At 49.4% G+C, this 24,863-nt stretch overlaps 1 protein-coding gene and 1 long non-coding RNA gene across 2 annotated transcripts in view; one reads left to right on the top strand and one right to left on the bottom strand.

Annotated features, from left to right (window-relative positions):
* Positions 1–24,863, top strand: part of COL4A1 (collagen type IV alpha 1 chain) — a 145,629-nt gene that overhangs the window by 38,378 nt on the left and 82,388 nt on the right. Inside the window, exon 2 of the mRNA XM_039226667.1 lies at positions 23,746–23,805. Within this exon, the coding sequence (XP_039082598.1) occupies positions 23,746–23,805 (60 nt within the window). The remainder of the gene's footprint in view (positions 1–23,745; positions 23,806–24,863) is intronic.
* LOC120228358 lies at positions 14,549–16,987 on the bottom strand. The gene is made up of 3 exons (XR_005527472.1): positions 16,346–16,987; positions 15,801–16,000; positions 14,549–14,983 (listed from the first exon to the last, which is right to left on the bottom strand). It is a non-coding gene; the product is annotated as an uncharacterized LOC120228358 (long non-coding RNA).

Here is a 24,863-nt window from a genome sequence, read left to right as displayed (position 1 = left end):
AGCGCCTGCCTGGCCAGCGCCTCACTGTGGCTCACGGGGTCCGTGTTCTGCACGCCCTGGTTATTCAGTGACAGAGCAGGAGGGAAGGAAAGTCTGTTACAACACAGCAGTAGGAGGCAATGGGACGGAGGAAGGGTCTCCCAGAGCCCAGGAGGCCTTACACCCTCGTGCGTCTGGCGGTGGGGCCAGTGGCCCAGGTAGCGTACAGGCCAAGGAGGAAGTTGCCCCACACCCGCCCCAGCGAAGTGCTGTGCAAAAACAGTTTCCTTCTCAAAAGTGAATTAATTTGGGGACCTAAAGACTTCACATATGGAATTTCCCATTCCTTGATATACTCCGAAAAGTGGGCAGCGGAACTGTCGTCTTGGACTTCTCTCTCCTCCCTGGCTCGGTCCCTCGCAGGCAGTCGTGTTGGGGGGCGGGCGGGCAGGGGACCCCGTGCGTCGTGGGCAGCTGGGAACAGAGTCGATGGGTCTCCCTGGAATGACAGCCATGTTACTGAGAACACATGAGGACAGATGGTTATGGTTTGCGAACTCCTTAACAGTTTCCTGTGCTCCTCCCTGAGTCCTTGGGGCTTCAGCCTCAGAAACCAATTAACCCAGACTCGCGAGGAGTGTGGCTTACGTGCCAACGCGGAGCCCACACGGGCCGCTGACTGGGCGAGGGTGGGGGGTGCGTTGAGCTCTGGGAAAGTCTTAGCACCCTGGGGATACAGCTGCTGCGCTGACAGTATGCCGAGCACCATCCGGGATGAGGATGTTCTGAACTTTGTCTTTGGTACAACTTTCACAGATGTGTTGGCTCTGAAAAAAGATCTGCCCTACTTTTTAAATTTTTTTTTTTTTAAATGAGAGCTAACATTTAACTATTTCGTTGTGGATTTTCCTAGATTTATCATTAGGAATTTATTTTTACTGGGTCCTGATGTAGGCCAACCTTGTATGTCTGTATAGCTTATAAAATAACCTGATAGGTGTTTATGAGAAATGATCTGCAAAGTAACAACACAATTTCAACTATTAAGTTTATGTTTTCACTAAATACGCAATTGAAGTTTGTACTATTTCCTCATAAGAGACATGATGTGTTGTTCATTTCAAAAATAACATCATTCCCGTTTGGTGACAGTAAGAACAGTGCAAAGTTGCTCATTTTAATGCACGTTTCAAAGTGAGTTTTAAAGGGCTGATGCGCTTCAGTTTCTGTTAATAATCTGCTTTGTATGCGACTCAGTGATGGCCGGGTAGTTTCTGGCAGTTGCTGGTGGCACACGCCCCCTGTTCTCTCCGCTGAACTTATGTCCCAGATTTGGAAGTGCCAGACTAGGGGTGTGATGTCATTCCTGGAGATCAGAGCTCACTTGCATTCGTGGGAGCCTTGGCTGTCTTCTGTCCAGGTGGTTTGCTCTCTGCTTCGGGGCAGAGAGGGACATGGTGCATTTTCTTTGCAAAGAAACAAGGAACACAAACGCATGCATGAGTTCCGGGAAGGCTGGAGCACGGAGAGTCCCCCCAGCCAGCGTTACCTGCTGGGGACAAGTCTGACTTATCACATTCAAGTCCAGAGCCACAACTCTGAGTGCAAACCCTGACCTTCCACTTTCCATGTCAAGAGTGCCTTTACGCTCGCGTGGTCCGTGGGGTCCATGCCCCAGGTGCCCCCTTGGGCAGGAAGGGCTGATAGACTCTTGGCAACACTTGAAATGCAATCTTGATTTTATAACACAGTCCTTGACAGGAAGGTATCACGGGGGAGACAGACTCGTCAGGCGGAAATCATTAGGATTGAGTTGAAAATTTAGAAAAGTGGTAGATTATTAGGACAGACCCTTAGCCTGGAAATTCCAAGTAGGTGATTTGAATTAGTGCAGCTGAATCAGGAGATGTGTGTTTCCCCTGAAAATGTGTTGTTTATTCTCTCCTTCCCATTGTGAACTCCAGCCCCTGGGAGTGGGGAGTCCCACGGATCACATTTCCTCCTTCCAGGATGGAAGCGGGACTGGGGCCAGACAGCATCCTCTGCATTCCTGTCCAAATACAGACTAGGACTCGCAGTGACGAGAGGAAGAAGCATTAGGGAAGTCCCACTTGAAGTTATACACACACGGAAGCTTCTGGAAGTGACTTCTGCGTTCTGATTTACCATAAATACAGTCAGTTGGCCAATAGGGTGGTTTAATTGCCTATTAATTGCCCCCGGGCTGGGGGCGGGGGCAGGAGAATTTGGAGGTCCCCCTTCTGACTGCTGTCCATGGGGCGGTTGGTGGTGCGGGCGCCTTTGCAGACACAGCCCGTTGTGGAAAGGGCTAGGCCGTGGAGCCAGGTCCCAGTTTGGATGTTGGTGCATCCACTCTGGCGGGGAGATGCTGGGCTCTGCAGATCTGTTAGGTGAGAACCTCTTGGGCTTTGGTGTCAATCTGTTTCCAAAGCCCCAGCAGCACATAGTAGGTGTCAGAAGACATTGGCCCCTTTCCCTTCCTCCTCTGAGGTGGGGGGTTCGCTCCATCCCGCTAGAGGTGTGGTGGGAGTGTCCTCAGGCAGGGCGGAGGAGGGAGAGCCCTGGCCCACCTGTGTTTTCCAGATTCCTGTAATTGGATCCCATGTGTCCTCACTTTCTGGGCAAACCCACTGTCCAGTGGTCTTAAGTAGGTCATGTCCCTGCCGTTGTGGGATCGTCTGCTCAGGCCCCGCCGAAGGCTTGGCCGCCCCGCCCCGCTCCGGGGTACTGCACGAGGCTCGAGCGGTGAAAATAGGAGGCACCAGGTGTGCTGTTAGGAGGTGACAGCCAGGGCCCAGGTGCCACCGTGCTCGTGTCCCTCACTGCAGGGTCCGGGTGCTGCCACGCCCGTGTCCCTCACGCCCGCCTCTGGTGGTGGATCTCACAGGAAGTGGTGTCATGCTTGCAGACACGGCTTGTCACAGTGCTAAGGCTCCAGCCCTGTGCCGGGCTCTCGCTGTGGCAGGTCCTGGATGTGTGTGGGGCTCTCCAGCAACCGTGTGGGTGATTCCCTGGGGAGCGGCAGACAGCAGCGCTTTCTAGGAGCGCTGAAGTCACCACTGTGTCTTCCTTCTGGGCTTGGCCAAGTTGGGCTTGGCACACCTTGGGCGAATCTGAGGAGACACTCAATTCAAAGGCTCAGGAGTGTTTGGGCTGCAGGCATTTAAGGAGAAGTTCTGGGGCCTTCTTTCCCCAAATACAAGAGATTGGGGGGGGGGTGCTTCAGAAGAACGTGGCCCAGAACGAGCATCAGGCGTGCCAGCAAGTCCCCAGACCTGGTAGGAGGAAGGAGAGCAAACGTCAGCATCTTCTGGAGAATCCAAAATTGGAATCACCAGCAATGAGTGTGGCCGTGGCTTCTGTGGGAAGACACGAGGGGCCAGGGGGCTCACTGCCACTTGTGACTGTGGGTTCACAGCAGGAAGGGCTGCTGGGGGACATCGAGGTTTTGAGGAGAGTTTGCCAGATTGCGAAAATTTTTCTCACCTTTTTTTTTTATCACCGTAAAACATGCATAACAGAATTTATCCTCCTAACCATTTTATTATTTTTTTTATTTTTTAAAAGAATGTTTATTTTTGAGAGAGAGAGAGAGAACATGCAGGGGAGGGACAGAGAGAGAGGGAGATACAGAATCTGAATGAGGTTCCAGGCTCCAAGCTGTCAGCACAGAGCCCCACGCGGGGCTCGAACCCTTGGACTGCGAGATCATGACCCGAGTCCAAGTTTGGCGCTTAATGGACTGAGCTCCCCAGGCACCCCTGCATCGTAACCATTTTAAGTGTGCGGTTCAGTGGCTTTAAGTCCAGTGTCATGCAGCCATCCCAGCTTCCATCTCCAGAGAGCTTGTCCATTTCAGCAAACTGCGGCTTGCTACCCATTCCACAGAGTAACGTGAAAGCCCTGTTGGCGTGAGGGGCACGCACTGCACTTCTCTCCGTGGGTCTGGGAAGGCCGGTGTCCTGTTCTCCCATGGAGTGCAAACACTGGGTGCGCGGGAGTGGGGTGACTACCGGCCCGTCCTCTGTCCCACAGGGCGCAGGAGGCTCCTGGCTTCCAGGTCGGGCTGTGCGGCAAGGTGGCCACGGGGGCAGCGTCACCCTGTGCAGCTGGACACAGCCGCGTGTCCCCCAAACACAGAGAAGAAAGCATCGCCAGGCCTGTGGGGTTTCCATGTGCGGCCCCGGCTGTGTGGTGCGTGCCCCCTGACGCCAGGCAACCTCTGGTTTCCGTGGCCCCTGAAGGAACAGAATGTGGGTAGAGTGACTGACTTGCTCTGATTTCGGACGATAACATTGTTCCACATTCTAAGCACATTCTTGAAAATAAACCTTTGCTGTCACCTTTTTTATGAACCAAAAATATGAAAACCGTTCACAGATGACTGGACAGCGCATTTCCTCCCCCGCCTGGCGCAGCGAACGGTTCAGTAAAGAAACGCTCTGGGTTTCAAGGGGGGAAGGCTTGTGATCTGCCAGTTTCCTGTCTAGCCGACACAGTAGAACAAAAGAGGAAAGATGGACAATTTGATTCCTTCGACTCCTTGGGTTAAACTAAGATTTCCCATGACATGTTTTGCTCCACCTAATTTTGTAGACAAGCTTTTTTTTTTTTTTTAAAAGCACTATTGTTGATGAAATACTTTCAACGTTTGTTTTAGATTTGTGCGAAGTAAACATGTCGTGTCAGACTAGAGAGTGAATCATGTAGTCGGTCACTGATGGGGCCCCCTCATTAGGGTTAGTGAGCTAAAAACAATACAAATAATTAAGGCTGGGCCGGCGGGGGAAGAGGAAATGGTGGTGTGTTGACAGAAAAACAGGGTCTGGAGTGTATTGCCTTAAAAAGGTACAACGTACAAATGGACTGGAGGGAAAACCCCAGTTGTGTGTGGTTCTGGAAGCTGGGTAAGGTGCGTACTAAGGGATGGAGCACAGAGGCCTCCAGGGCCTCCCCGAAGGGCCTGGTGGGGTGACGGGAATGAACGTGCGGGCCAGATGCCACCCAGAGCTTGGCGGGCTACCGGGCAGGCGCTCTGGGTTGATCACTGCTTCCAGGGACCGTGACCCAGGATTTGGCCCATAGATCAAGGCTGCGTATATATCCTATGTGTCTTTTCCATTTGTAACGCGATGAAACGCAGGTACCCTAAAACTGTACTGGGCACTACTTTGTCTTAACTTTTTTGAGGATACTTAATTTAGGATTTAAAAAATATGTATTTTGGAAACCACTGTGTATCAGGTTTCTTTTGTACGGGAAGATGAGCAAAAGACCCAGTTAAACTAAAAATTGAAATCTCCAACAACTTCAGCTAGTGTCATTTAGTGGCTTCCTTATTAATTCATTGTTAGCATCAGCTGGTAATCCCGCACTGTATTTTTAATGGAGAGAAGGCATATGGTTGTAGTAAATTGACTGAAATAAAAAATTCCAAGCATAGATCACCATCTAAACTAATCGATTGGGCTTGGGGTATTTTTATTTGTCGGACACTAACAAAAAAGCGTGAAGCCATAGTTCACCCACACCAGTCTTCTAGCTCATGTGCTTAATGGCTGGTTCATGATGAGGCTGAATCCATGTGCAGACTGAAGGAGCGTAACTTTCGAGGAAACACAACACAGACCATCATGAACTTGTTTTCAGTTGGTACAAGACCACGAAGAGAAATGTCAACCCACAGCACTCATCTGTTCAAAATATACTTCATCCTGATGTTTATGGACAGGATTCTGGTAACTCTAAAATACATCTACTACGTCTCAACCACCCAGCTATAGGAACGCATGTTACCGTGTGCGGTGGGGTGAGCTCTGGTCAGGCTCCGGCTGTAGGGCCTCCCCGTGGGCGCGGGCTCACTTGCTGCCTCAGCTGCCGCACCACAGGCCCGGCACCCAGCAGGCTGCCAACCGATCTCCATCCAGGGGCTGAGAACCCCCATATTTATTCTCTGAGCAGCCCAGTCAAAACAACTCCACTCCTTTTAATGGCAAAAACAATGGGATTTGTTTGATTTCAGAAGTAGATTTCCAAGTTCAGGGTTCTGTAGAGGTACACTGTGGATTGATCGAAAAGGCGAATGAGAGGTTTCAATAATTTGTTCATCAGATGAACAAATTCTTTCTTTTAAATGTTTATTTATTATGAGAGAGAGAGAGCATGTGTGTAAGCAGGGGAGGGGCAGAAAGGGAGGGAGACACAGGATCTGAAACAGGCTCCAGGCACTGAGCTGTCAGCACAGAGCCCCACGTGGGGCTCAAACTCACAGACTGTGAGATCATGACCTGAGCTGAAGTCGGCCGCCTAACCGACTGAGCCACCCAGGTGCCTCACGGGATGCTATTGATTCTTAATGTGATATTGATTTACAACCAAAATCCCTTTGATAATTTAGGAGAGCAGTGTCTTTGGATGCACATGAGGGACCTGTATTGGAGTCCAACAACCAGAAACAAGTAAAGCACAAGGAACCCAGAAGAACTAGGTTATTGCCTGGCATTTTACCTCCAAGTCAACATGAATTGGAGTGGAGGCCACTTCTGCCATTTAACACGAGAGTCCACACTGATGCTCTGAACCGTCAGTGACACCACCTGTAGAGGAAAACCGGGTTGTTGTCAGCTGGTCATAAATGTGGCTGATTGTGTCATTATGACTGTAATTTCCTAAAGATTCCAGGTTTTATGTATTGTTTGGCCAGGTGCCCTCTCTGAATATTTGTATTAGCCTTTGGCTTTATCCATGTTTGAGTCCACCCAAGAACTGTCTCGGTTCACTGCATCCAGGGTGTCTTCCCTCGAATCCAGGTGCCTTGTCTTGTCTTTGTCCCTTTGTGTTTGTGACCTTAGCTTTCCCCTTCGACCAGTGCCTTGTTCCCCCAAATGCAGAAATAATAATGGGCTGCTCTAAAAAATGAACCTTTCCTTAGAAATTAGAGTAGACATTTGAACTCCACAATGGGTAGCTCCTGGCAGAGTCGCTCAAGTTTTTCCAAGAAGGAATTAGCTGCCTTCTGGTATGTGAAGATGCCCATCAAAATGTGGAAATATAGCCGTTAAGAGCACAAAAGTGGTTTTGTTTTCTGGCGCCTCCCCAGGTAGTATTTGTTCTGAATTGTGTTCCTGGTCCTGTTCATCCTGACTCCCCATGGATTCTCTTTCATTTAAACTCCACCCACCTTAGCGAAAAGTTTTCTAGAATTTTCTAGATGTTAGCATGCTTGCTGGGAGTGCTGTACCAATAAGAACCACATTTTCATTTCCATAAATCTCCTAAAGCTCTGTTGTATTGAATGCACAGTGACTGTTCTGGCGAAATAAGTATTTGGTGAATGTAAATGAGAAAGAAGCTAGAGGTATTTGTGTATCCTTCAAATGGAGGGATCAGGGAGATAGAATGAGTTCTCATTTCCATATGTTATTTATTTCACTTTTATAATAAATCATGAGTGGCTTAAGTCCGCTTAATAGTTTTCTTAATTCTCTTGGGAAAGAAAGATCGGGGTTTCTGGATCCATCACACATTTTGATAGCTACGGACACTGTGGCTGTGGATTAGCCCGTGTGGTTTTAGGAGGTGGTGGCAGACTGGAGGGTTGATTTGCTTCCAGTGTAAGAAGAGGATTCTGCTCAGGGACAGAGTGGGAGGTGTGGTTTGGAAATGATGCCTCTGCACTAAGTAAACATGTGCAGCTGACCTCGGGGCCGCACGGGAACCTCAGAGGCACCGCGGGCATCCTCTTTTGGCCACAGCGTAAATACCAGAGCTTGTCCTCGAGAAGCCACGGCCCTGACCGCCGGGTGCTTCGCTTCCTCCTGTGGTTCGCCCTATTTTCTCTGCTGTGACCATAAGTGCTGTTCTTGTGTGTTTAGGTGGGTCCTTCAGAAGTGCCACGGTGGTTTGCAAAGTAGCATTTTTGGTTTACAGTCCATTACGTTCCATGGAAGCCCAGTGAACCTGGTGAAGGTTTAATAGCAGAGGTCCTGCTAAAACGTGCATGGGACCCGGAAATGTGTCGCCTGGCAAACCTCCGCATGGATCCCGCGCCTTCTGTCAAATGCGGAGAATGCCTGCTGCACTGTGAGGTGTTCCTTCACCCACAGAGGGAACCACGGGACATTTCTGCTCACATTTTGCTTGGTTTTGTTTAAAAAAATTTTTTTTAGTGTTTATTTATTTTTTGACAGAGAGAATTAAAGTGTGAGCAGGGGAGGTGCAGAGAGAGAGAGAGAGAGAGACATAGAATCTGAAGCAGCTCCAGGCTCCAAGCTGTCAGCACAGAGCCAAATGCGGGGCTTGAACTCATGAACCAAGAGATCATGACCTGAGCCAAAGTTGGACACCCAACCTACCGAGCCACCAGGGCGCCTCTGCAGTTTGCTTGGGTTCTCAAACCTGAGTTCAAGGATACAAATCAAGTAATGGCATCCTTGGCGGGACGGGGGGCGATGCCTCCCCTGGGCGGGGAGGACTGGACCTCGGCCTCTTAGCATCTGTCGTTCATAGAGTGTAAGTCTGCTTTTGGAGAGTGGCTTTACCGATGGGTCTGGTATCTGCAACTGAGCACAGGTACAACGACGCTCTTCAGCTTCGTTCTGGCCGGGATCCGTCGGTGTGCATGTTCCAAAGTGTGTCCCGCACGTGACCTGGGAGGTGAGCGGCTGTGGCTGCTCTATCCTAACAGGATGTTTCAGCGTCCCCGGGAGATGGAGTTAGCCGTAGGGCCACGGACGCTGTTCTGCGCGCTTGTTTGCTGCGTGCTTGTTTGCTGCGTGCTGTGTCGTTAGGCTGTGCCCCACGACGAGGGCTCTCCGGCTTCTCTCTGCTACAGAACGTCCTATACAGCCTCCCCACGGTGGGGCACGGGGACTCGCCGTCCTGGGGAGGTCACAGACCCTTCCCCGTGCGGCCGAAAGCCGCATTTCCCACTGCGCCGCCCCACGCTCCTGGCTCCCATCCTCTGTGATTTCTGCGTTCCTCTGCTTCCTCTGTATCTGGTTCACCTGCTTCCTCCTGGAACGTCCACGTTTGTCCCTCCCACCAGAATCTGCCAACCTCCCTGTGTTCCGCTGGCCAGAACGGGAAGCCACCCGAGCCACCCCGACGGGGCCTGGCCGCCAAGCAGCGGCCTCCTTCCTCCCTCTGGGTGTATCAGCTCAGTCCAAGATAGTCGCTCCTTCTTGCGTTCCCGCAGAGGTAGTGACACCCATGCTCCTGACGTTTTAGTTTAGTTTTTCTCCTTCTGGACTAGAACACAGCTGCAGCTGCAGGAAGGAGCCGCGCCTCGTGCGCGGTCCCTCACGTCACCGAGGACGGTGCGTGAACGTCACACAGGCGTGTGTTCATGTCGGTGCCCTCGGACATGTCATGGGCGACTGGCCGAGATGAATGTGCTCTACTGCATCTATAGTATTTCAGGATTTATGTGATTTCTTGCATCAGTGAATAGGATAATGAATTAAATAAAGTTTGATACAAACATATGAGATGTACAGTTAGACACAGGATAAATCTTCACTTGAAATTAGTCTAATTGAGGGGCGCCTGGGTGGCTCCGTCGGGTGAGCCTCTGACCTCGGTTTTGGCTCATGATCTCATGACCTCACAGTCGTGGGTTTGAGCCCCGAGTCGGGCTCTGCGCTGGCAGCTCCTAACCTGCTTGGGATTCTCTCTGTCCCCCTCTCTCTGCCTCTCCCCGCACTCGTGGTCTCGGTTCCTCTCTCTCAAAATAAATAAATAAACTTAAGGGAAAAACAAGAAATTGTTTAATGGACAGAACTGCCAACCGAGAAAATGAAAATCAGTGACCATCTCCTGTCATGAAACAAGACGCATTTATTTCTTGCCTCCTTTCCCCTCCCTTCCCGTCTCTCCCCTTCCCCTCCCTCCCCTTCTCCCCTCCTTGCATTCAGGCTCTTTGGAGAATACCCCTTCCCCACTGCACACCTAGTGGAGGTGCAGCTCCTGTGGCCCTCCCTCCCCTCCCTGCCTCGTCCCACCCACCCCCTCCTCTTCTCAGAGCTACCGCCTTCCCGTCCCTCCTTCCCGTCCCTCTCCCTTCCCTCTCCCTTCCCTCTCCCATCCCTCTCCCTTCCCTCTCCGATCGCCTGCTTCCCTCAGGTCACCTCGCTCTCACACTAACCTCAGTGGCCAGCGGTGGGGGGGATTTGCCTCCTTTGATTCGGAGCTTTTAAATGCCCCCCGTGGCCGGTTGGAGAGTGGCACAGAAATCCCTTTAAGGGCCCACCTGGCGTGCATTCACCCAGCCTCTCCAACACGCTTTGCCCCGATTCCCTACCTCACCGAAGGCTGCCTCCCAGGCCTTGGCAGCTGATCCCAGGCTCAGGCCTGAGCACCGGGTCACCTCCGTGTGTGACTCCTGGAGAGCGCGAGTCCCGCCTGAGCCCCCCTTTCACCCCTGAATTCGGGGGCCAGGGCCCAGCACAGAGCGTGTGTCATCAAATCCTCATGGAGGGGGTCGATGCCTGTGCGGCCAGCGACCGGACCGCTGCGTGGCCAGAGTTCTGTAGGAAAGGAGAGCTCACTGCCTCTCTCACAGGAGGGTGTGTCCTGTTAGGATGGAAGCAGCATCAGGGAGTCGCACTCAGCTGGGACCACATTCCAAACCGAGACTGGGGGAGGTTGGTGGTGTCGCTCATCTGGGGTGAAACTAGCAAGATCTTGAAATATTTAACTGTTGCAGGAGAAAAAACATGGCAGTCCTGTGGCCACTGGTTTAATCACGCTCTGGGTTCGAGTTGCGTGTCAGTCGTACCTGTACTGTTTCGCCGGTCAGTTGGGCTTTTGTGTCTCCGTTTTAAGTGTGTTACAAACTGTAGGCATCCCTAAAGGGCCAGGACGTGGACACAGTGGGATACAGAGCCCTGACTCCACCCTCTAATACGCAGCGTAGTGCGGGCCTCCGTGCTGGCCTGCTGGTCATTGGTCGCTTCCCCGGGACACGGGGAGCCTTTGGGAGATCTCTTTAAAGAGCCCCGATGATGGGAAGACTACTCGGCACAGATCCCTCCTGACAGCTGCCTGTAGACACGCATTGGGGCGCTCGATGCATCAGCCTGTTCGGAATGTTTCATTTAATGCAGTAAAATGCAGCGCGTTTTCTGGGTCATGAAAGGAAAAGCATCTGAAGTTCACTGAATGCTCTTTTGATTTCACATTGAGACGCGGTTAGGAGTTTTTCTGAAGGTCAAGTGCCCGCAAGGTGCTGGGTGGGGGCGGGCTGAGCAGGGGCTCCTGGCGGCTGTCCATCCGCCCACCTTCCTGTGGAGTCGTGGCGCCCTTGCCGCGGGACCACGGAGGCAATGCGATGGTACGGGTGTGGGAGAAACAGTGCGAATCTGGGATCCAGGTTCAGGGTGAGAACAAGAGACAGACAGCAACATGGTCCAAGGAGCCACTTTTGTTTTTTATAAAGTTTGCTTATTTTAAGAGAGAGAGAGCAGGGGAGGGACAGGGAGGGAGAGAGAGAGAATCCCAAGCAGGCTCCGCACTGTCATTGCAGAGCCCAACATGGGGCTTGAACCCACGAAACCGTGAGATCATGACTTGAGCCTCACTCAGGGCCGGATGCTCAACTGACTGAGCCGCCAGGCGCCCCGAGGGGCCACCTCTCCTGGGTTCTTGCTGTCCAGGCCGAGAGCTAGCAGGACGAGGCCTCGGCTACCCACCTTGTCTCCCCTCCGGTCTCCTCTGCGTCCCTTCCCCCTTCTCCCCACCTCCGTCTCCTCCCCAGCCCTAGAGAGCACCCTCGAGTGCAGCCCTGTCTCACGTCTCCCACACTGACTGGCGTGCAGAAGGCACCCGGCACTTCCACTTGCGAACTGAATGTGAGCCGGAGACCGCACGCAGGGCAGACGAAGCCCTACTCTGTTCGCGGCTAGGAATTAGCAAGGAAGCACCTGTTACACCTGGCTGTCGGCCTCGAGGTCGTCCGGGCCAGTTGCTCTCTCTTCAAGACAGCGATTACAGATCGACTGGAGCCGAGTCACTGGCGTCCCAGAGAGTGGACACAGGCGAGAGCCGCGGGCAGGGGCTCTGCGGGCAGTCAGCCCCGCCCTTCGCGCCTCCACACTCCACTCCCCAGCAGCCTCAGGAGTGTGTGGTGTCACTCGTCACCTGCCCAGCGGCCCAGCGTGTGTCCACCCCGACCCGCCTCCCGTGCCCGCGCTCCCTCCTGGACAGCGCGTCCCCCTCGGGCCCCAGCACCCGCGTCCCATGCCCGGGGCCGAGTGCCCTCTTGCTCTCTGCCTTGTCTCCCGCCTCTGTGTCTGTGGGACTCCCCTCCCCTCTCTTGTAGAAGGTGATACCCCGTCATTTCTCACTTCCTCATCCCACCTGCCGACACGCTCAGTGCCACACGCGCCTGGCCCCTGTCAGGTGCGGCAGATGCTACACTCTGACCCATCAGCTAAAACACGAGCCTCGCAGGGTCCTGGACCACGTGTGAGTGACGGGGCGGCTGAGGCCCCCGTGGGGCTGCCTGCATCCTGGGGGCTCGCCTCCGGGGGCTGGTCGGGGGCTTCAGAGGTAAGAGATGAAGGCGGATGTCTGCCAGGCGGTGGTCAGACTGGGGTGTAGACGCAGCCAAGTCTGGTTTGTATTTTGGAGCCGCAGCGGGAGAAAGGATGAAAAACAAAAATAGCCAGAGGAGCCTCACGGACTTCGGCCCAACAGAGGCTGCACATTTTCCCAAAGTTGGAGAACATAGTCCAGCTCCTGGCCCCGCCCCCCCGCCCCCCGCCTGTCTGGGGAACGTCCCATGTGTCAAAGAGTGGCTGGGAGTCTGCGTGTGGTGCTCGGGAAGGGCCTTCGAGGAGGCGCTGGGTGGGAAGAGGACTTGGGGGGAAGTGGAGGCAGCGGGGTGGGGCCGGCCGGTGGCCCCGCTGCTCAGGATGGGTTCCGGGGGCTTCAGGGACAGTAGGCAAGAGCAAGGGTCTTACTGGTGTCAGGAGGCTCCCTCCTCCCCCTGAAAGTAGGAAATGTGTTTCCTCTGGGACCAAGGAGCTCCCGAGTCCACACCTTCGCCCAGGATGGCCTCTCACTCCGGAGGAACCTTCTGGAAGCGAGTCAGTGGGAGGACCCCTGGGCTGGAGACTTGCCCACTTAACCTCCCCGGAACTGGTGAGTCAGCAGCAGCAGGGAGAGCCCCCGGCCCCGCGGTTCTGGCCTCCAGCCTCGCCCCACCCGTGCGTCCCAGCGGACACGCCAGCCCACCACCTCCTTTCACACAGAGACATCTGAGCCACTGTCACGGGGCGGCTAATTATAGTCACATCTGCTTGCAGCTGGACAAGACATGACCTGGAGGTGAAGCACGGCCCAGTCCGTCCCCTGGGCGGGGACCTTGAACGTCCACCCCCGCCGAGTGGGAGAAGAGGCGGAAGAGACAGGAAAATGAGCCCACATAGGTCGTAGGGTGGGTGACGCACACAGACCCGCGATCCCAGGCTGACGGTCAGGCGAGCCAGGACACCCCCCCACTTCCTCCGCGTGCGGTTCTGCTGGGAGCCCCCCAGACCCCGCGGGTCCCGAGCCTCCCACGCACTGCGCTTACTCAGACGTGCTCATGTCACAAGTTCAGTTTGTTTCTCAAAGGTTTCGTGCTAATTTGTTCTTTTGCCAAGAATGTATCAACACTCGCAGTTGTTTTCAAATGGGAACAGAAATATTTTGTAAGTCCAAAAAGTAGTAAGGATATTTGGTTTCCATGTTTTCCATGATTGAACAAAACAGAAATTCTGTTTTACTGAGACAGAATTCTCCTTTCCACCGAGTTAATGACAAAAGGTGATTTTCACATCCTTTGAATCGCATTTAACATTTATCAAAACCAGACAAACCTGATAGAATAAAACAAATGCAGATAAGAGAATGGGGATGGTGAGCTCCTTGGAGAGTAATCATCCTTACATCCATAATGCCAAACATAGTTTTGGGAGTTCAAAATGCTGCACAAATGTAAGCTTTTAAGAAATTACTATTTGCACTGTAACATCTGGCCTCTGTTTCGCTCTCTATTTTGCTAATAAGTTTTAAATCCAATGCATACTTTCTGGGGGGGGGGTAAATTTTATTGAAGAAACGTGTGAAATGATATGGATAGAGTTGAATGCATCTTGCACAAACAGAACACACCCACCAAACAGAAGCCTAGAAACCCCCAGGCCCCCCTTCCCCTCACTCACGGCCCCCGAGGGTGGCCAGGATCCAGCTCAATTCTGTTCAGTTTTCAGCTTTGTGTCGACGGAGCCGGCGGGCTTGCTCCACCGTGACTGGCTTCCTTCCCTCAGTGCCGTGTGCATGAGGGTTCCCCCGTGCCCCGGTCACCCGCGCTCAGTGTGCAGAGGGCTCACTTTACGCGAGCCGCCGTGTGTCTGTCCGTGACCCTCCCTGCAGCTCGGGCCAGCATGTGTACTGAGTGATGACCATTCTTGAATACGCTTCATTTGATTTGATTGAAATACAACAAAGTACAGAAATTGTGAGTTCCCAGCTCAGTCAGTTTTTGCAGGTGCAGCTCCCTCTCCCCTCGCCCCCATGTAGCCACCCTGCTCATCAAGCAGGGGCCATGTCCAGCACCCAGGAAACCCCCTCCTACCCCTTGGTCGACCCCCCACCCTTGGGACTTTTTCACCCTGGAGAGTTGCTCCCGTCCTTGGGGCCAGGGCAGCGGGACCAGTGTGTGTATTCTTCTGAGCGGTGAGCTTCTCTTTCAGGGCGGTCCCGTCCGGGCAGTGGGGGTGTGGGGGTGTGGAGGGCCATTCTGCACAACCTCATGGCAGCGGGCAAACATTTAAAATAAGCATGACCGAAAATAGCATGCGCCGCTTAAATTCTCAAACAGGACGGAAGTTAGGACACTTCATTTGTTAAAATTCCCCCGCATCTCCTCTGTATTTCTTTCCGATGTTTCGGTTCGCAGATAGAAGGTGGGCTCTTGATCGAGCACGGCAGCACTTTTCTGGTAGGGGAAGAAGAATGAAACGTCATGGAATGGAGAAGTTCAAAGTCTGGTGGCCTGGGATGAGGGTAACTGTGGTTTTGTTAAAACCGTGTCCCCGCGATGCTCGTGAACCCGTGCGCACCTGTGGGGCATGTGCCAGGCGTGGGGTCGCTAGGGAAGCCCGCGTGTGGGGGCTCGGGTCCCGGGGCGCACTGCCGAGCGGCTGTCCCGCCTCTGTCCCACTTGACAGTCCCGTGGGGGGAGGGGCGTGTAGGAGAGCCCACATGCCTCGGGCTCCACGTATTTCTTCAGTTGGAGAATCACCCCAAAACTTCCCTGAAGAACTGCCACAACCAGGAAGAAAATCGGGATGATAATATCACCAGAGAACTATTCTGACATTTTGCACAGCGTGGGGAATGTGGAAAGGAATTTGAAAGATAAGCTGTTTAGACTTGGCAGAGCTCCACATGTCCGTATTTGGTGGGATGGGAAACACATAAAACTGTGAAAGCAGTGATGTCAAAGGTCTCCCTTCCATCAGAAGCAGGAAAAAAGTGGGAAAATTGAGGACTTCACTGTTAGAGCCATTCCAAATATGCCTTCCTACCAAAGGCTGTGTCACAGCTAGCAGGTCTGTGGGACAGAGCGTGTGTACGGGCTTGCGCTCTGTCTGTCTGTCTGTCTCTCCCCCCACCCCCCCGTGCTCACACATGCGTGCGTGCACACGCACACAGAGCAGCACAGCCCTTGGCATCCTTCGGTTAAGCAGAGAGGCGCCCTCCAAACAGAATCCGCGAGCCTCCCCCTCCCTGCTTTCCCACACGGAACTCACTTTAATGTTGAGAAGACCTCCCTGTTGGTCTGAAGATCAGAGAAGGGCCGGAAATAGGCTTCATTTCAAGCTAAAGTCACTGACCTCCGTGATCTGCCTTCCTTCTTTGGCGCTAGGACTATAAATCCCAAATCTTTGGGAATTTTTAGAACTTAACATACTTCAGAGCATTCATGCTGATGGTTTGTCCCTCTGGAAATCTTAAATTGGGGCATGAAAGAAAATATGTAATATTAATTATTTTGTCAGGTCCTGAAATGTATAAAGAGACTAACAGGGGCACCTGGGGGGCTCAGTCGGTTAAGCGTCCGACTTCGCTCAGGTCATGATCTCGCGGTTCGTGGGTTCCAGCCCCGCGTCGGGCTCTGTGCTGACAGCTCAGAGCCTGGAACCTGCTTCGGATTCTATGTCTCCCTCTCTCTCTGCTCCTCCCCTGCTTGCACTCTCTCTCTCAGAAATAAATAAAACATTTAAAAAATTTAAAAATAGAAAGGGACTGGAACAGATTGGAAGAGGTACTTGTTCTACGGGCTGCATTGTTGTACCTTTTGTGTCCCTTTCAACTTTTATCATTAATTGGTGCTCAAAGTGGTCACTGAAGCTGTGTGTGGGTCTGCCAGACTCCATCTAGAACAAATGTGGGGGTTTTTGTTTAAAATGCAGTTCATTCAGTTCAGCTTTCACTGGAAGTAACTTCTGACACTCTCGTGGTGGGTTACTGGCTGTGGTCCTGCTGGGAAGAGGCCAGAGGCATCAACAAGAGGGACGCAGTTTTCATTAAGATGGTCTGCACCATTAGGGTATAGATGTGGTGCTTTCCCCCTGGGAGCCGTCTGGGGGTCTCTGGGAGACCCCCCACTGTTGGCCATGGAGATCCCACTTCTGCAGAAGAGACCAAAATCCACAACCCCCAAAGACCAAGCATTTGCGGTCTTCAGCCACATCCCCCACGTTCAAGTGGAGAACGTCTTTGTGACCAGCTTCCTCAGCCGCGACCTCTCGGTTTCAGCGCTGCTCGGCAGGGAAGCGCAGGCATTCCTCCCAACTTGGAGCTGACTGACTTGATGCTTGCACCCCAGTGAGGGGAGGGGCAAGAAAAAGAAGTGGGAGTGCTTCACAGAGGGTACAGGTTCTTCCCGTTCTAGAATCTGGAGCAGACGGATGGGAGCTAGTCGACAGGCCCGATACGTTCCAGATGCTGGGAGAAATGAGCAGCCCTCGTAAAGTCCACTCCCTCAGACGTGCGGCCAGTAGGGAGCTGTGGGAGCGGGTGACACCCTGCACATCTCATGATTTTGCTGCGAGGTCCGGATGCAAAACGTAATTCCTCCGGAAATCATGACATTTGTGACGCCATCTCTAACATGTTGGGGGGGTCACCAGTGAAATTTTGGATCGGAGGAACTTACATAGTTCATTTGCCCTTTTAAACTTAGTGATTCACAGCTGAGACTTGAGATGTAATTTACTTAAGACTCTTACTTTATTTAGCTGTTTCGAAATCATGCATGACACCTGATTAAAAGGGATTCTTAGAGCATCACTGGTATTCTTTTTAGCAGCACACCTTAAAATCACAGCTAAAATACCTCGTGTGCCAGGGTGATATCCAGCAGGGGCCACTGTGCAACGACAATGTTAAGGACCAGAATAGTGATACTTCAAAAACACATTTTCAGGGCATCTGGCTGGCTCAGTCAGAGGAGCATGAGGCTCTTGATCTTGGGGTCATGAGTTCGAGCCCCATGTTGGGTGTGGAGATTACTTAAATGAAGAAAAACTTTTTAAAAAAGCAAAAGAGATTTTATTTAGCAAAGTAAACATGCATTTTAAAAAATTTTTGTTAGTCTAAAAATTATTATTTTTTTTTTAACGGGGCCATTTACGTAAACTGTGAGGCCACCCAGAATGTGAAACACAAATCATGGTCTAAAAATGCCTTTCGTTCTGAAAGGCTGACCATAATCTTGTTATTATTAGAAAAATTAATTCTTTGGGATTGCTTTTTAGGGCCAGCACTGGTAATCAAATTTCCTTCAAGAATAAAGCAGAAAGGAGTCATGGGGGTGCCTGGGTGGCTCAGTTGTTTGGGCGTCCAACTTCCACTCAGGTCATGATTTCATGGTTTGTGGGTTCGAGCCCCGTGTCAGGCTCTGTGCTGACAGCTCAGAGCCTGGAGCCTGCTTCCAATTCTGTGTCTCCCTCTCTCTCTGACCCTCCCCTGCTCGCGCTGTCTCTCTTTCTCAGAAATAAATAAAAACATTGAGAAGTAATTTAAGAAAGGATTCATGAATGTCTTTTGTCTGGGAATTTTTAAAAAAATTTTGCTTGATACAGAGTATGTGGTGGTGGTGGCAGGGGGAGAATCTTTCATTCTTATAACAGCCTGTGTTAAAGGCTCTGGTTCCGTATTTCTCATCTCCGATCGCCCCAAGAGTTTGTCCTGACCCACAGCCTTGCCCAGGATGAAACTGGCCGTTTGTCACCCATAGGTGACACAGCACGCTGGCTGTGTTTCTGTAGCGAAGGCCCAGAATCAGGTTGACCCCAGCAGACACAGCTGTGGCCCTGTAACCTCTTATCTAGTGTCCCTTGCAATTAAAGCATTTGCTGAGAGCTGAAGGGAACTGTTCCAGGAAATTCATGTTTATAACTTCCCTCGGGTTGAATGGAGATAAGCTTCTGAGATTTTATCAATGTTTCAGAAGAGAAAACCCAGAAAGACCAAATAGCCATTTTCGGTCCAGCCATGTGATCCTAAATCTGAAGTTTAGAAGAAACCGTATGGAGCTGAGTAGAAAAGCCCGCCTTCCCGCTTCAGGCTGCTGTTGGGTTTTGGCCAGCGAAGCCTGGGTGGTAGGTGGACATTTCTTTCCTACCCGATAAATGAGTAGCCTGGGTGATTTTTCCTTCTGGCATCTGCAGGAGTGGGATGGGGGTTACAGAGTTTAAAGAGCAGAGGCGTGTTCCTGAACCGGGTTCAGCAGCAGAGGTTTAGAGGGCCTGGCTGGGAGCTGGCGGGGGGTGAGGGGGAGGCTGATCCGGAGCCCCAGCGACTGCCTGCCGGACTTTCCTGGTCTGGGGGCTCACCCAGCACCCCCAGGAGCCCCCTCCTCCCTGGAGGTCCCGCTGTCCACACCCAGTTTCCTCTTCGGAGTATCTACCGACAGCGCTGTTAGGCAGTAATATGTTAGGAGCTGACATACGCGTGTCAACGGATTGCTCTCGCACCTGTTATTTAAGGTTGTTTAAATGGCCACCACCAGCAGCAAGCCCACAGGAACCGGGTAGGCACTGCTCTGTTTCCTCAGTTCCTAGATCCCCATTTATTAATGCTTCAAGTCTGAGGCTCCGGTATATCTTCACGACGGATGACATGTCATTGTTAATCTGTGCTCTTCTTTATTTCTTGGCGTGAGTCTTACAACCCATGCGGTCTCAGATGAGATGCAGTCTGTGTCAAGCTTGGGGTGACTCTGGGCCTGCCCCCCCGAATGTTCCCAGGTCCTGGGGAGGCAGCTGAGTAGGGGGCTGTGAGGGGCATGGGGCAGGTGTCTCCGGAGAGGCCTGTCGCCCCACTGTGGGAGACCGGTGGGGGGGGCGCACAGCCAGCTCTCATGTGGGGAGGAGGCAGGAGACGGTGATGTTGTTGGGAACATCTCTTGGGTCTCTGAGTACTTGGATTTGGGCGTTTTGGATGAACTTTCTGGAGCACAGGCTTAAGATTTTGGCCTCCTGTCTTTGGAAAACTCGGTGTGGTCACCAAAACCCGGACTGTGAAGCAAAACTGTGCACATGGCTTGACATAAGGTGTTAGGAGGTTATGAGATTGCACGCTGATGGCTGCCACACGTGAGTCAGGCAAAGAAAAAGACCCGTCATCTATGGACTCTGGACTGTGGTCAATTGTTCCCATTTCCAAAATATAAAATTAATGACAGCTTACTGTCTTGGAGACACTTGTTCAGATTTCACTTTATGAAAAAAATATCCCCAGATGTAGTTGTTTTATGCAGAAGATCTCCACGGCAACGGGGCAAAGGCTTGAGGATCTTGGTAAAGAAACAGACTTAATGTGATCACAGTTCTATTAATAGTGTTGTCTTAGTTTTGAGAAACGATGATCACTTGAAGCAGAATTGAAGTACACGTTATAGCTCAGACTTCGTACCCAGCCTGTAATAAAGCATATTAACTAAAGTTCTTGGCACACCCCCTTCCATTCTGTCTCCGATACCTGTGTCTGTCTTGGGTTAAAATTTGAGTTTGAGGAACTTGAGAATGTACGTAGGCACCTTCTTACTTTTATCTCTTAATACTCTGGCAGTTTTGCATCATGGAAGTTGGTGGCGGGTTCTAATTTCAGTTTCCTCTTAGCATGTTCTATTCAAGCTCCAAAGTCACTTCTTGCATCTGGACAATGGGGATGGTAGCACTTACTCCAAAATGACTGTTAGCTGATTAAATAACACGATAACAAATTGTAGCTTTTGAACATGTTAGTTCCCTTCCACTCCAGCTTTCTTTTTTTATAGGATGCTATTGCAAATGGCAAGATTTCATTTTTTAATGGCCAAGTGATATTCCATTGTATATACACCACCTCTTCCTTAGCCTTCATCCATGGATGGACACTTGGGCTGCTTCCATATCTTGGCTATTGAAAGTTATGCTTCAATAAACAGGGGTGCATGTATCCCTTTGAGTTAGTGTTCTTGTATTTTTTGGGAAAATACCCAGAAGCTCATTTGCTGGATTGTGGGGTAGTTCTATTTTTAACTTTTTGAGGCGCCTCCATACTGATTTCCGCAATGGCTGCACCAGTGTGCATTCCTACCAGGGTACACGAGGGTTCCTTTTTCTCCACGTCCTTGCCAGCACATATTGTTTCTTGTGCTTTGATTTTAGCTGTTCTGACAAGTGTGAGGTGATATCTCACTGTAGTTTTGATATGCATTTCCCTGATGATGACTGATGTTGAACATCTTTTCAGTGTCTGTTGGCCATCTGGATGCCTTCTTTGGAGAAATGTCTGTTCATGACTTCTGCCCATTTTTAATTGGGTTGTTTATTGTTTTTTGGGTGTTGAGTTATATCAGTTCTTTATAAATTTTAGATACTAACCCTTTATCATATATGTTATTTATAAATATCTTCTCCTATTCTGTTGGTTGCCTTTTAGTTTTGTTGATTGTTTCCTTTGCTGTGCAGAAACTTTATTTTGACATAGTCCCAATAGTTTATTTTTGGTGTTATCTCCCTTGTCTCAAGAGACATATCCAGAAAGATGTTTTTATGGCCGATATCAGAGAGATTACTGCCTGTTTTCTCTTCAAGGACTTCTATGGTTTCAGGTCTCACATTTAGATTTTTAATCCATTTTGAGTTTATTTTTTGTGTATGGTGAAAAAAAAGTGGCACAGGTTCATTCTTTTCATGTGGCTCTCCAGTTTCCCCAACACCATTTGATGAAGAGACTGTCTTTTTCCCATGGTATATTCATTCCTTCTTTGTGAAAGATTAATTGACCATATAATTGTGGGTTTATTTCTAGGTATTCTATTCTATTCTATTCTATTCTATTCTATTCTATTCTATTCTATTCTATTGTTTCTATGTCTATTTCTATGCCAGTACCATACCATTTTGGTTATTACCACTTTGTAATGTAACTTGAAATCTGGAGTTGTGATACCTCTAGTTTTTTTTTTTCCCTTCAAGATTGTGTAGGTTATCTGAGGTCTTTTGTGGTTCCACACAAATTTTAGGATTGTTCTAGTTCTGTGAAAAATGCTGTTGGTATTTTGATAGGGTAGATTGCTTTTATGTAGTATAGACATTTTAACCATATTTGTTTTTCCAATCCATGAGCATGGGATGTCTTTCCATATCTTTGTGTTGCTTTGAATTTCTTTCATCCATGTTTTACAGCTTTCAGAGTATAGGTCTTTCATGTGTTTGGTTAAATTTATTCATAGGTATTTTTTTGGTACAATTGTAAATGGGATTATTTTCTTGATTTCTTTTTCTGCTGCTTCATTGTTAGCTTTCATTATATTGAGGGTTTTTATCATGAATGGATGTTGTACTTTGCCAAATGCTTTTTCTGCATCTGTTTAAATGAACGTATGGTTTTTATCCTTTGTCTTGTTGATATGATGTATCATGTTGAATGATTTGTGAGTATTGAACCACTACCCTTGCATCCTGGGAATAAATCCCACTTGATCATGGTGAGTGATTATTTTGAGGTATTGTTGGATTCAATTTGCTAATATTTTGTTGAGGATTTTTGCCTCTATGTTCATTAGGGATATTGGTCTGTAGTCCGCCCCCGCCCAATCCCGCTCCTTTTTTTGAGGTGTCTTTATCTGGTTTTGGTATCATAATGATACTGGCCTCAAGAACAAATTTGGAAGTTTTCCTTCCTCTTCTTTTTTTTGGAGTAGTTTGAAAATAGGTATTAGCTCTTCTTGAAATGTTAGTAGAATTCATCTGTGAAACCATCTGGTCCTGGACTTTCATTTGTTGGGAGTTTTTTGATTACTGATTAATTTTTATTGCTGGTCTGTTCAAATATTCTGTTTCTTCCTGCTTCAGTTTTGGTAGATTATATATACATTTATATCTATCTATCTATCTATCTATCTATCTATCTATCTATCAATCATCTATCTATCCATTCAGGAATTTATCCATTTCTTCTAAGTTGTCCAATTTTTTGGCATATAGATTTTCATAATATTCTGTTACAGTTGCTTGTATTTCTGTGGTATTAGATGTTATTCTCCTCTTTCATGAATTATTTTATTTAGATTTTCTCTCCTTTTTTTGATGGGTCTGGCTAGAGATTTATCAATTTTGCTGATCTTTTCAAAGAACCAGTTCCTGGTTTCATTAATCTGTTCTCTTGTTTTTTAAGTGTCTATTTTGCTCTAATCTTTATTATTCCCTTCCTTTTGCTGGGTTTGGGTTTTGTTAGTTCTTTTTCTAGCTCCTTTACATGTAAGGTTAGGTTGTTTACTTGAGATTTTTCTTGCTTCTTGGTGTAGGCCTGTGTTGCTATAAACTTCCCTCTTAGAACCTCTTTTGCTGTGTCCCAAAGGTTTTGGACCATCATGCTTTCATTTTTCATGTGTTTCCATGTACTTTTTGATTTCTTCTCTGATTTCTTGATTGACTCTTTCATTGTTTAGTAGCATGTAATTTAACCTCCATGTATTTGTGGTCTTTCCAGATTTTTTCTTGTGGTTGATTTCTAGTTGCTTAGCATTGTGGCCAGAAAAGATACATGGTAGGACTTCAATCATTTTGAATGTGTTGAGACTTGCTTCATGGCCTAATATGTGATCTCTTCTGGAGAATGTTCCTCTTTTCCAGCTTTTGGTACATGCTTGGGTTCTTTTCATTCAAGTTTTAATTGAATCGAAAATCAGTTCTTTCAAGTTGGGCTTAAAATCAACTCCTTCATTTATTTCCTCTTTGCACAAACATTTTTTGCACACTTCTGTGTCCTTGGGAATTTGAAGGACAAAGCATGGACTCTGCCTCCTGGGGCCTCAGTTTCCCTGGTCTCTGGTCTGAAACTCCTAAATCAGTATCGTAGCCTTGCAAATATGGGTGGCAGCCTGTTAAAATCATCCCTAGGAAGGCAGTTCCAGAAAGTACAAGTAGCAGCCTTCAGTTTGTGGAGCAAGTAACGCTTTGATTTGCTCTACTCCAAGACTATTCTTTCATCTACTGAGGCAAGAGAGAGGAGGCAGAGGCTCCGCATGTGATAACCCCACGAGAGCAAGTCCAAATCTCACTTTTGAGGTTGTGCTCCTAATAACACAGTAGGACATTGCCCATAAATAGGTGAAGGTGCCAAAAATCATTTTGGTTCAGAAAGTGACCTCAATGTGCAAGAGTTCTTCTATTTAAAGACATTTTCTCTTCCTTCCAGGGTGGTTGTGCTGGCTCAGGCTGCGGGAAGTGTGACTGCCACGGAGTGAAGGGACAGAAGGTAAGTGGCCAAAACTTAAATAGTATCAGTTTGTTTTGAATTGCCACCGATGTGGAAATCATGAAAAACTACATTGAACCTACCCAAATCATCTGGAATTCATCTTAAAGTCTTATTACTGTTTTGATAATTCGCCCAGAGTGGCTCAAAGGAAGCAAAACCAGGCTTCGCATTATGTGGAGGGGGTCTCAGCCCCGCTTCCCCAAAGACTGTGACAATGAGTGGCAATTAATGCAGAAAAATGGGTTTGGTTTCTTTCCTTTTTTGACTCAAGAAGGGACATGTATGTTGGCATAAAACCTGTCGAGTCAGTAGTATTCTTTGGAATCCATGTGTAAGAACGAAACTTAGCACATTTCTCAAAAAAGAAAAGGTTTCTGTTGCACCTTAGGGCCTTTATTCAAATCAGTGTTTTTAACCAATTTTTAATTAATAACACATTTGTCCAGATGTATTTACAAAAGCAGGAAATATTTATTGTTCCCCAAATGTAAATTGAGTTATATTTTTCTAAGCAAGTGTTCCTCCCTCTCATTTGAGAATCACAGATCCGGATAAACCCTTTTCTCTGGAGGGCAGTCGATCTGTGCGTTTCAGTTGTTTGGAGAGTGCCTGCCTGGTTTGCCCAGGAGCAGGGCCACATCCTGGAACCGCCTGTGGTGGCCCTGGACACCAGGCGTGGCCAGTAAGCCAGTCGGCCTGTGACAGGTGGGGGCGCGGGGCAGGCTGGGGTGCGTGGAGTGCGGGAGCCCCACAGACCGCTGTCCGCCCCCGGGAGCTGAGGGTGTCAGCCAGGCCCGGATGCCTACTCTACTCTCTTGCTCATGGTCACAGGCTAACACTCTTGAAATTCAGGGAATTTTACTGTATACAGAAAATGATTTGGTTTCTTTTTAGCTGCTTGCTAAGGTACCAACATGATTATTATTTTTGTAAATATGCTCATAGTTGGTGGTACCAGTATTAATGGATATTTTTTTAATGTTAATTTTTGAGAGAGAGAAAGAGAGAGCAGAGGAGGGGCAGAGAGGGAGGGAGACACAGAATCCAAAGTAGGT

Source organism: Hyaena hyaena, unplaced genomic scaffold, assembly GCF_003009895.1.
Source record: "Hyaena hyaena isolate Hyena2069 unplaced genomic scaffold, ASM300989v1 scaffold_22, whole genome shotgun sequence".
NCBI lineage: Eukaryota > Metazoa > Chordata > Mammalia > Carnivora > Hyaenidae > Hyaena > Hyaena hyaena.
The sequence above is the reverse complement of the archived record's forward strand: the minus strand, read 5'-3'. Positions and strand labels throughout refer to the sequence as shown.